The 12079-nt window shown below is 44.5% G+C and overlaps 1 protein-coding gene across 2 annotated transcripts in view; it reads left to right on the top strand.

Annotated features, from left to right (window-relative positions):
* NDST2 (N-deacetylase and N-sulfotransferase 2) overlaps positions 1-11912 on the top strand; it is a 107689-nt gene extending 95777 nt beyond the window's left edge. For both annotated transcript variants that reach the window (XM_081864266.1, XM_081864267.1), the window contains 8 exons: positions 3392-3574; positions 4328-4424; positions 5458-5581; positions 6379-6553; positions 6740-6910; positions 8328-8437; positions 10194-10296; positions 10390-11912. In XM_081864266.1, coding sequence (XP_081720392.1) covers positions 3392-3574; positions 4328-4424; positions 5458-5581; positions 6379-6553; positions 6740-6910; positions 8328-8437; positions 10194-10296; positions 10390-10515 — 1089 coding nt within the window. In that variant the 3' untranslated portion in view covers positions 10516-11912. The remainder of the gene's footprint in view (positions 1-3391; positions 3575-4327; positions 4425-5457; positions 5582-6378; positions 6554-6739; positions 6911-8327; positions 8438-10193; positions 10297-10389) is intronic.
* The last annotated feature ends 167 nt before the right edge of the window (positions 11913-12079 follow it).

The raw sequence follows: 12079 nt of genomic DNA, 5'->3' as shown, positions 1-12079 counted from the left end.
CCCAGCCTGATGTTTCTGTAAAAACAAGTCAGTGAGCAATTTACACCAAATACCAAAAAGCGTGTCCTGTGTCCCCTCAACTCATCCTACTCCCTAGTTGTTGGCCTTGGTTTGCTCTCTCCTTTCATCATCAATCTGGTCCGTGAACCAATTGCTTTGCTTGCCAACTGACTTTAAACTCTCACTCCTTCCACTTTAACTGATAAAGATGTCCCACCTAAAATAAAGAGCGCCAAACAGCCTCTCCTCACTGATCCATAACAGATGTTTGAATCCCTGTGAGTCAATGCAGAAGTGCAAGAGTTGGTGTGTGTGTGTGTGTGTGTGTGTGTGTGTGTGTGTGTGTGTGTGTTTAACTCTGCAGTATAAACACAGGATGTTTGATCTCCTGACTAGCCAGCAAACCATGATGTCAGCAAATGAATGCAGCTTTCTGCTCCCAGAAAAGGCAGCCATTGCATATCTTTGCTTGCGTTTCCCTGAAGCTATAGAGTTGCACACCTCCCCCTTGACCCCTCCAGTTCCTTCTGCACCAGGTGTATTGCTGCTCTATTTTCAGCTCGCTGTTTTAATTTCTGATTGCTACCCTTTCACACTTGGGTTTTTTAACATCTCCAGGGAAAATAATTGAGTTCCGTTATAAGGAATAGTTGTGGCTGCTTAGATGAGGTGGGGGGAGGATCTTGGGGAATAAGATCAGACTTGCCTGTTGGTAATTAGTCTGAATGGTTGTCGGGTGTCGTTGTCAGAAGATAGGTAGACAACGGTTGCCACTCTTAAGTCACTAGTTTGGGAAGGTATGGAACGGGAGCACTGGTGGGACCGCAGTAGTTACATCATGGCTTTTAGACAGTCAAAACAAGCTTGGTTCAAACTCTATATATTAAGAGAGAAAGAATGAATTATCCTTATTAATTAATTAATTAATTAATTAATATACTGCTTATATGCCAAACACCATTCAAAAGTAGTTAACAAGGCTAATTTGGATAGCGGCTGCAATTCAGCTGAGTGGCTCAGATTCCAAGGAGCCTAAGTTGTTTGCCAAAGCTTCATCCAAAATTCCTGTCTCTCTGGAATGGCGCATGATTATGTTAGTGACAAAAAGAGGGGGGTTTAACTTGTACTGGATTTAAAGTCCCTTAGCGATGACATGCACAAGAGAAGGGCACAGAGCCAGCATAGTTCTTGTAGCTGGTGGCACAACAGATACAATACTCCGTGTTGCACAACTGGTCGCCCAACAAACTTCTGCTAGCGCAACTATAGTGTTGAGATTTCATATTGTGCAACCATTATTCTTGCCCTTATGCTAACGCAACAGCCCTTGCTGGCAATCAGAGATCATTGAATCCAGGCCCATTCCCCCCCATACGGCACTAGGTGCCAATGAGCTCAGCAGTTCGTGCATGAATAAAAATACAGCATTGCCAAGAGGCCCCAAGACCAGTGGTTGTGGATCAGCCACCCTAGGGAGTCCTTTAAAACAGTTTCAGGTGTCAGATTACAGGTTCCATCATCCTTGACCATTGAACATGCTGCCTGGGGCTTGTGTGAGTTGTAGTCAATTCAAGGGCCACCAAGTTTCCCCATTCCCTGGCCTAGAGTAATCCAGATCTTGAAATCACTCGGGCTCACTTCTGAGAGGCAGCTGTGTTAATGTGGAGACCAATCTCCCGTCCCGAGCCCAGAGATTTAGAAAATCAACTCCTCTCCCAAACGTGTTGGTGAACGTGATAAAGCAACAAACTTGGGACATCTCTCCCTCTAGGTGTAAGGCATTTAGCCAGAGCTGCTAGAATCCCTGAGGCCCTCCATGAGAAGCTGCTGCATTCCCCCTCCAGCCTCATAATATTTTAGTAATTCTTTCTCTCCTGGAAGCTAATTGTCAGTAATTTACCACTTGGATGGAAATACTGCCATTGCGAGTTGGGTGCCCTTCTTTTGATGGTTTGCATGGAGCCTCCAGCTCAGCCTCTTGATGCCCTGTGTGCTCTTGGGTGTCAAAATCACCCCAGCCCTGAAAGGTCAGAGATGTAAAGGAAGCATCTGGTGGCAGACCATGCCTCACAGTCACACCAGCCTCCTCCAAGTGCAGGAAGGCTTCTGCTGCTAGTCCCCAAAACCTGTTTGGAATTCTCTATTAAGATGGTCACATTTGACGGGAAAACTGGAGACCAGGGGGAAAGGTGCATTGGGGTTCTCCTTGTAATGATGATGTACTTGATCTAGTTAATGCCAGACAATCAGTCACTCTGTAATCAAACTGAATACATGACCTTGTTAATTCCCCTTCCTCTCCCCTATCCAATTTCCTCACTTGTTAGATGCTCTTTTACCTAGGGGCCAGCTTCTCTGGGAAGCGTTACAGATGAGGTATCTGTTCTTCCCACACCAGACTTCTTAATTAAAGAGTTAACAGGTGTTGTTATCTGGTGACTGACACTTAGGCACAGATTGTTGCAGACACCTGGTTTCTTTAGCCAGGTGAGAGGTTGTGCGTTTAAAAGGAAGGTTCTTTTGTCTTCATTTGACCGCATATCTGCTTAGGAGCCACATTCGTTTGCAGAGACTGAGTCTGCTCATGAGCACCTGGTATCACTAAAGTCATTTTTGGAATCCAATCTGGCTAAAAATAAAAAAGAATTATGACTGATGTCTCAAGCCTCAAAAGAGCAACCCACTCCCCAAGTTTGGCGGCACCCAAGGACTTTGTGGTAGCCAATGTTGGCTGCAGCAAAGTCCCTGCCTTTATGGCAATGTAAGATTAAAGTCATGTCCTCAGACAGGCTTCTTTGAGTTTAGTAGCCACCTGGTTTGTCCATTGTGGGAGCTTGCTGAACCATTATTTGTCCCTGGGAAGTGTTACTGTGTTGCATGTAAAAGGACATTTGCAGGATTCCTGAGGAAAGCAAGAACCCAGATTGCACGCAATCTTTAAATGCGGACGCTTTGTAGTCCTGCCCAACTGAATGCAACTCTTTGGAGACAGTGATTTCAAGTGAAACTTTTTAATCCATCTGGATAGATTGCATCATTATTGTATTGCGGATTTTATTGTAGTTGGCCACCTGGGCATTCATTTATTTATTTTTATAGAGAGGCAGGTTATAAGTGAATCAAATGAATAATGATAATTAAAGAACCAAGCTACAGGTGAGTATCCAGAAAACCTGCCCAAGGGACCTGAATAGTGTCAACATTGGAACTACGGATTTGGAGCAATGGGTTGTTTTCATTTTGCACACGAGAGCAACTGCTAAGTGTGTGTACGATGCTCATTGGCCAATGCTGCCCCTGCAGAACAAGAGTGGAAAGCAGATAGAATTTTCCAAGTGATATCAACCTTTTGACACTAACAAATGCCCCCCATGTCCTTCTTTGTTTGTAGATCAGCATCTTCATGACCCACTTGTCCAATTATGGAAACGATCGCCTTGGGCTCTACACTTTCGAAAGCCTCGTCAAATTTGTGCAGTGCTGGACCAACCTCCGTCTTCAGACTCTGCCGCCCATCCAGCTGGCCAAAAAGTATTTTGAAATATTTTCGCAGGAAAAGAACCCTCTGTGGCAGGTGAGATTCCAGGACAATTTCCCCTCAACCATCCTGCAGCTGAAGTTTTTCTCGGAGCTTTAATAAAAGTTTAATATAAATAAAGGCTTCTGAGCAGAGCAGATGTGAATTGGTTGCTACAGAAGAGAGAAGTTTGTATTTCTCCTATTGATCTGTGTTTTTTCTTTTTTATGTTGTATTGTTATTTTTTCTTGTTATGTTTATGTTGTTATGTTTATGTTGTGAAAACTTAATAAAAAATTATTATTTAAAAAAAAAAAAAAGGGGTGTATTTCTCCTATTGGGTCTTAAGACCTTAAGTGGGGGATACGCAAGGCATGAACTAGTGGTGGTTCTGGGATCTAAAATGCTGTATGGTTTTTCTGAACAGAATCGAATACCTTTATCAGAATTTTAGGCCCAGTTTTTTAAACTTCCAGGCCTCCCCAGTTGTGGTGAAAATGCACTGCTAAATAGTTCAACAGATTGAATAGAGTCCTCCTTGCAGTTGTGATTTTATTTTCCCTTGGGCATGTCTTTGTTGGTTTGCTGGTGCTCCTGCCCAGTTAACTCCTTCAGGAGACTGCCACAATACCTTTGACCAACAAATGACCATCATTTCATCCAGAATAGAGCACTGATGCCAGCATATGCTCTATGACATATGCCAGCCAAGCTCTTAATGTGCTGTAGACCAGAGTGATTGTGCCTGGGGTAAACACGAATGTAATTATTCCCCACATTATCTCATGCGTGATTTTTTAATTGATGTAGAACCCTTGTGATGACAAGCGGCATAAAGACATCTGGTCCAAAGAGAAGACATGTGACCGGCTTCCCAAGTTTCTCATCGTCGGTCCTCAGAAAACTGGTAACATAACCCACTGGCCGTCATGGTCTTTTTTTGCCCTGTTAATATATGTGTGACGTGGCCTTTTTTCTTTTTGTGTTGGAACATGATGGGGGAACCTGTGGTCTTCCCGGTGTACTTAGACTCCAATTCCCATGAGTCCTGGGCAGCATAGCCAGTAGTCAGGCATGATGGGAGTTGTAGTTGGACAGCAGTTCGAGAGACGCAGGTTCTCTGTTGCTGCCTTAAAACTTAGCGGGGAGCTGATTTAGGTCTTCTGGGAAATGTCAGGTGGTGGTGGGGAAGCAATTCCAAGTTGTCAATTGCCAAAATTGTCATCTTGAATTTCTCGGGGTTGCCTGTTCCACCCAATTAATATTAAATTCCAGAACTGGCGAGCTGAGATAAGATGTAGAACAAGAACGAGTACGCCTTTGAGTGTAGGAAAGGTATAGTGGTGCCCTCTACAGGCTTGATTGTGTCAGGTTTTAAAGGATGTTCTTACTGACCTATGTAACTGAGCTGCATGATAACGTTTCAGTATCAAACTTTATTTTGGTCACAGACCAGCATAAGATAAAACATATGGACGAATTGAACACATAAGACTTAAAACTGGTAAGGGATAAAAACTAGTAATTAAAAGGTGATTATATCATACTTTACTTAAAAAGGTAGAAACAAGGACAGACAGTTAAAAGCGACTATAAGGGTGGGAGCATGAAGGAGCACAGGTCTTGCATTTTGGGCCTAGTTTGTGGCTTCATACGCTTCAGATCTTTCCACTTTAATATTGCAATTGGCTTCAGAAAGAAGCAAAGCTCACGCCCTTCCTAGTCCGATGGGAATTGCCAGAGTGGCTGAGGGTAGTGGTTATATTTGGGGCTTTCCTTACCAGGTTGAGCAATATGAGCAACAGCTTTAGCCCAGGACAAACAATTTTGTGTGTCACGACTGCTGTTGGTAGCAGCCGTGCTAGTACCAGCTTATGTTTCAGCCCTTTTTGCTCCCAGACAAATCCCTCACAAGTTTTGTTTCCACTGTGTTGTTTCAGGTACAACAGCTGTGCATTTCTTCCTATCCATGCACCCAGCTGTTACCAGCAACTTTCCAAGCCCCTCCACCTATGAAGAGATCCAGTTCTTTAATGGACTCAACTATCACAAAGGAATTGACTGGTAAGTGTGTTGACTCGTGTGCTCACTGATTTGCCCTTACTCTGTCCCACAAACTTTCAGTGGGATTTGATTCTGTCGGATTAGGCATTCTGACCCTCATCAGAAACCTTTCAGTGGGATCAAAAATCATGGCTTGTGTAGGTTTCGGTCAACTTGGTTGCCGTTGGCATGATTTGCTTTGCCTCCTAATGTTGTGTATATTAACCTGCATTAATTTTTGAGTTCAGACAACCTTTAAATACAGATTTGAAGTAAATGGTATGGTAACATTGGTGAACAGTGACCTATTTGGCTGGTCTTACAGCTGCCTTTGTTGCAGCTCAGTTAAATCAAACTGTAGTTGCCATGGCCTTCAACACAATGGGCAGTGCTTGTCTGGTCATGAGGCCTCAGTTTGAGTCTACCATGATGGTTCAGGACTTGATTATTCTGATTGACATATAAATACATAAGATTACCGCGTGAAGGAGGGCAGAGGGAATTCATCCTCTTAACTTGCCACTGTGATGTGTGCCCTTACCTGTGGTATAGGTGTGTCATATTGAGACTGATGTCCATGCAACACTGCCAATCACTGGGACTGGAGTTGAGAGTGCAAGTTGTGCTAGCAGAATACTGTCCTTGTCTTCATTCTCTTTCATTCGTGTCTGAAACTATCATTTCCTTCACGTTCCCCTGTGGCAGGGCAAAATACTAGGAGCTATGAGCCTCTCCCCTATGTTCCCATTGTGTCACGCCCATCACCATTATTACACATGCCTTGTTCTCATGCTCTCCCGGTTTTCTTCACATGACAGGTACATGGAGTTCTTTCCCATCCCCTCCAATGCCAGCACAGATTTCATGTTTGAGAAAAGTGCCAATTACTTTGACACCGAAGTAGTACCCAGGCGGAGTGCCGCTCTCCTTCCGCGGGCCAAAATAATTGCCATCCTGATCAACCCAGCTGACAGAGCATACTCCTGGTATCAGGTAATTCCTTAAGAACTCCTCCTGGCATCACAGCAGGAGTATGTGCAGGACCCAGCTGGTGGGGCCAGCGGGATGTGACAGTGCATGTAGTATATAGATATGCTGCCTCGTACACTAAAAAGAGGAGTGCATTGCTAATTCACTCATCTCTCTCTCCCCCCCCCACCTGCCGTTATCTGCTTGTAGCACCAGCGTGCTCACAACGACCCTGTGGCACTCAACTACACTTTCTACCAGATCATTTCTGCTGGGCCCCAAGCCCCTCAGGAGCTGCACAATCTGCAGAACCGCTGTCTGAATCCTGGATTGTATTCCACTCATCTGGAGAGGTGGTTGATGTATTATCCTTCTGGACAGGTAGAGCAGCCTTTGGGTGTATTTATAATCACATTGTTGTGCAATGCAGGTGGTATTTTGAAGGGGAGCTTTTATATGCTTTCATAAACCTTTATATGTTTGCTTTTGTTCACTCTTAATGAGTACCTTATTAGCAGTCACCCGCACAACAGATAAACCAGGATCTTGTAGCTGTGTTGGTCTCACAAAAAATGAGATTACAGGATTTTAATAAAAAGCATATTTGAGTCAACTCAGTTGTTTAAAACTTACAAGGTAGAACTTCAGGCATTAGAATTTATAGTGGAAGGAAACTAAAACAATCTACTGTGCCTTTTGGCTTTCTATGTTAGCCACCAAGGATGCTCCAGGTGCTTGCCTCAATTTATATGGGCTAAAAGTCTGTAGTGAAGCGGGAACACATACACAAACTCTGCATGCAATATTCCCCAGTACACTGGCTCCCCTCAGGTATTTGTGTATCAATTGTGAAGGTTTAAAGGTGGGTGTTAAGTAAGTTCCACTGAACATGCTTGGAAGACTCCACAGCACTGGGGACCCTGCCTTTAGTATTTCTGACCCCATGGAGGCTTCTAAAGCAATTTCAGCGGAAAGTGTGTAAAGGCCTCCTTTTGGTGACTGGGAGCGGCCACGAAGACCATATAACACCGGTCTTGAAAGACCTACATTAGCTCCCAGTACGTTTCCGAGCACAATTCAAAGTGTTGGTGCTGACCTTTAAAGCCCTAAACGGTCTCGGTCCCGTATACCTGAAGGAGCGTCTCCACCCCCATCGTTCTACCCGGACACTGAGGTCTAGCACCAAGGGCCTTCTGGCGGTTCCCTCACTGCGAGAAGCCAAGTTACAGGGAACCAGGCAGAGGGCCTTCTCGGTAGTGGCGCCCTCCCTGTGGAATGCCCTCCCACCAGATGTCAGAGAGAACAACAACTACCAGACTTTTAGAAGACATCTGAAGGCAGCCCTGTTTAGGGAAGCTTTTAATGTTTGATGTATCATAGTATTTTAATATTTTTGGGGAAGCCACCCAGAGTGGCTGGGGAAACCCAGCCAGATGGGTGGGGTATAAATAATAAATTATTATTATTATTATTATTATTATTATTATTATTATTATTGACCTTTGCATTCAATGCATGAAGGCCGGGCAGGGCTTGCACATTCACCTCTATCAGCTACACACTTTTAACCCTCATGATTTCAGGCAAATGCCTGAAAATGCAAGATCTATATGTTGATTGCTGCTGTCGTAGTAAATGTATGTTAAAGAAATTCCACTCACTTAAGCCACCCCTTCCAGGAATAGAAAATAAGCAGGAGAATTGTGTGGTAATTGGATGTGACTTAGGTAACTGAGATAGGGGTGGGGAGCTTTAACATGATTATTCTGAAACCTTCATTGTTTCTCCTTCAATTCAGGTTCTGGTTGTGGATGGGCAGGAACTCAGACAAAGCCCTGCATCTGTCATGGAGAACATCCAAAGGTTTCTGGGGGTTACACCACTGTTCAACTATACCCAAGCACTCAAGTAAGGATTGCATGCCTGTCTTTGCTTGTGTAAATACATTGTAAATGTTCTGAGGCCCCATACTTCTTTAGCAGCTTCCTTCTCTATGATCTGGACTGCTGGCAGTGTTACATTTCCATTTACTGCTGCTGCATTTTTGCTTTACGAGTTGTACTTTCTTGTATGCCACCTTGAAGACCACTGTGCATCGCCCAGGACTGGTATGAGGGGCAGAGCACGATGGCAGCTTCACCAAGCGGTATATCGCAGGTAAAACCAACGCCGCTCCTGAGCCTCTCTGCGGAACTCAAGAGCAGCGGCAGTTTTCACCCACCCATGATTTACTGCTATCGCACTCTGCCCCTCATGCCGCAGAGGGAGGAGCAAGCTGCATCAACAAGCCAATACAGCTTGTTCCTCCCTCAGCTTCTTTAAACTGCTCTGCTGAGGCATGGGTGGCCGTGCTCTCTTCAGCAGAATGGTCTAAAGAAAGCCTCTGGCTTGAGCAAGCCCTGATGTGTTGTTTACAAGCCAGAGAGGTTTTGGGGTGGGAGGTGGGAACAAACTGCATCATCCGAGGTACCAGGGTGAAACCGCCTCAGTGAGAGCAGTGGCAGTTTTACTCTGGCTGGGCCTAATGCAGCTTGTTCCCTCCTCCATTTCAACATTGTGGCGTATCGACAGATCGTACTGTTTGGCTGGTGATACATTGCAGTGTTGAAAACCTGGCATTGCCCAGCCTTAGTGTAGTCCTGTGGTCCCTGGGAATCTGTCTACCCTTCTAACACTGGAGACAGAGACCTAATGAAAGGGCTTCCCTCACCAACTCCTCCAATATCAGTAGGGCCAAAAAGGGGTTGCCCCAGGAAGCATCCTGGAATTTGAAAGTCCTCCTGTCCCACAATAGGCTCCCAAACCAGAGAGTTATTTAGTCATGTTCCTGAGCATGAGTAAATCTTTCCCTCCCAATATTTCCCATGTTAAAAATTTTTAAAGCTGAAAGAAAAGGCACAGAATAAAAATGTTCCTTTGCCCTTGCTTGCTTGCTTGCTTGCCTGCCTGCTGCTGGCTCAAGTCTAGTAGGGCTGTGTCTGGATAAGGCATTTGTATTCTCTGCCACCATACACGCAGCCTTGGATTGCACTGTAAATACCCACCAAAGCCCTAAAGCTTAAAAGCTCTGAGCCATAGCTATCGACCTCTCCCTGCCACCAGAGTTGGATTTGGCTGGATGTCGGTGATAAATCAGACATGAAGCTCAAGACAAAAGTTTAACTTAACCTCTTGCCACAGTTCACATATGAATATTATTAGCATTCAGCAATTATAAACCTACACCATATACTAATGCAAATCATGCTACTTTTTGTAAGCCAGTTGCTCTTAAGCCATGGATAGAAATGCATTTGCAAACTAGTTCTGAGGGAATCTGGTTTGCATTAGTGCATTTGTAACAAAACCAGGAACATTGTACCAGTGTGGTACACACATCAAGCGTGGCTACCAATTTGGAACCTATGATTTTGTAAGCATTAGGTCTGTACCAGATCACCAAACTATTCTGGCAAATTTTGAAACGTGAGTGCTCATGCACTTGTGAAAAAGGCATTGCAACAAATAAAAATTAATCTTTGTTTTACATTTTTGTGGAAACTGCTTTCAGCCCCTTTCCTCTAGAAAGGAAGTAAAATATTGGAAAGCCATTAGCCTAGCCCTTCAGATTGCTCCAACTCAGAGCCCATGTGTGCAGGTATATAAAGCAGGCATCCTTTTTCAGGTTTGATGAAGCAAAAGGATTTTGGTGTCAAGTTCTGGAAGGAGGGAAGACCAAGTGCCTGGGGAAAAGTAAAGGAAGAAAATATCCAGACATGGATTCCTCAGTGAGTAGCCAAGTGGGATTCATCTCAGTAATTGGGAGGGATGGTTGTGAGCAGTCCTTCATTAACTCTGCTCTCCCTTTGGAACTGTTGCAGTCCCGCATGTTCCTGGCAGACTTCTATCGCGAGCACAACATTGAACTATCCAAGTTGATGAACAAGTTTGGACAGCCCCTTCCTACATGGCTCCGAGAGGAGCTGCAAAATTCTAGCTGGAGCTGAAGTCAAGGGTGCTGGCGTCAGTGCTGCCCAACATCTGGATGTGGGAGCCACTGGGGAAAAACACACACTGCTGCCATCTCTTCTCTATGAAAGGAAACTGGAGGCAGGAGCAGGAAGTGTGCTAGCCTGATTATAGACCATGCACTTTCACCTATTGATGGTTTGTTACATTGGAGAGATACCCAGAGAACAAAATGGCACAAGCCACTGTGCGGTCATGGCCCTCTATCTAAAAAAATTAGGGTGGCTGACACAGGAATGCTTCTGTGCTATATTTCCCCCGTGCCAGAAAGCCCAGAGTAGACTCCACAGAAAAACAAAAGCATGCAACTGTGTAGGCTACTGGGACATTCCCTATTTATGTCCAAAACACTCAGGATGCTAGCAAGTGAATGTCTTAATATTGTACCCTTATGTGGTTGTTAGGGTGATGTTGCTAATAATGGACAGCAAGTTTCATTTATCTGACTGCAGCCTTAGTTATTTCATTAACCCTATTCTAGCGGAAAGGGAAGGAGGGCAGGGAAATGGTCAGCAAGGCAGCAGAAACTTGCGTTAAGTTCTCATGGGAGAGAGATTACTATTTCCCCTATCGTGTCAGGTAAAAGCGGGGGGGGGGGGGAGAGAGAATACGATGGTGCCACATTCATTCATGAACTATAAAGAAACAGTGTTCACTTGTAACTAATCAGAACAGTCTTAACTTTCAGCTGGGGTGGAAAGGGGATTCAGCAATCTCAAATAGGCTATTCGTTTTCATCTTAACAAGGCTGAATGAGATGGACTACAAATCTGTGTTGTCAGTTCAAATCACTCATTTTGCCTCAAATTCTGCAGGTCGTGGGTCTCCAGCCAACTCTTTAATCTCAGCATTTCCTCATTACAACCACTATGTGAGTGGCGAGCTACAGCAGTCCTGCCCCTCCCTCCCAACATGCCTTATGTAGAGTGGTCCAGCAGCTGCTCACAACAAGTGCCAGGCTCACTGAGGGATATACATAGCAGCTGATTGGGGCAGGAAGAACCCTCGGGTGACTCAGTGCGCCCACTCCAAGAGGGGGAAGGTGATTTCAGCCAAGCTTATATACATGGAGCCTTAGTTATTGTGTATTTTTACTTGTCAGTTTACCATTGTTTGTAAATATATAATATGGATTATATAATATTTCATCCAATGTGTCACCATGCAGAGGGAAATGTTGTGCTATCAAAAATGGAACCGACAAACCTAAAACCCTGTGGCTGAAGAGAGAAGCAAGTGCTGTGCTTCCTGCACTGGAATCATGTATGTCATTCACATTGAATGATAAGGATAAATTCTTGGCTCTTGCAGCTGAGCACAATGTCTAAATAAAGGTTAGACGTAGCATTTGGAGTCAATAAATGTACTTACTTTATTTCTCTGTGGCTAGTGTTCGGTTGTACCACACACCTCCACAACAGCCAGCTATGAACATACAAGGAAACAAAGCAGCTGCTTCAACACTGCATGGCAGAGATCGCCCTGGACCCCACAACGGCTAAAAGGGGCCCATGGCTATTCTACCTCTCTTGTGCATGTGCC

Source organism: Podarcis erhardii (genome assembly GCF_964252035.2).
Source record: "Podarcis erhardii genome assembly, chromosome: 5".
Classification (NCBI taxonomy): domain Eukaryota; kingdom Metazoa; phylum Chordata; class Lepidosauria; order Squamata; family Lacertidae; genus Podarcis; species Podarcis erhardii.
This window is presented reverse-complemented; position numbering and strand designations above follow the sequence as displayed.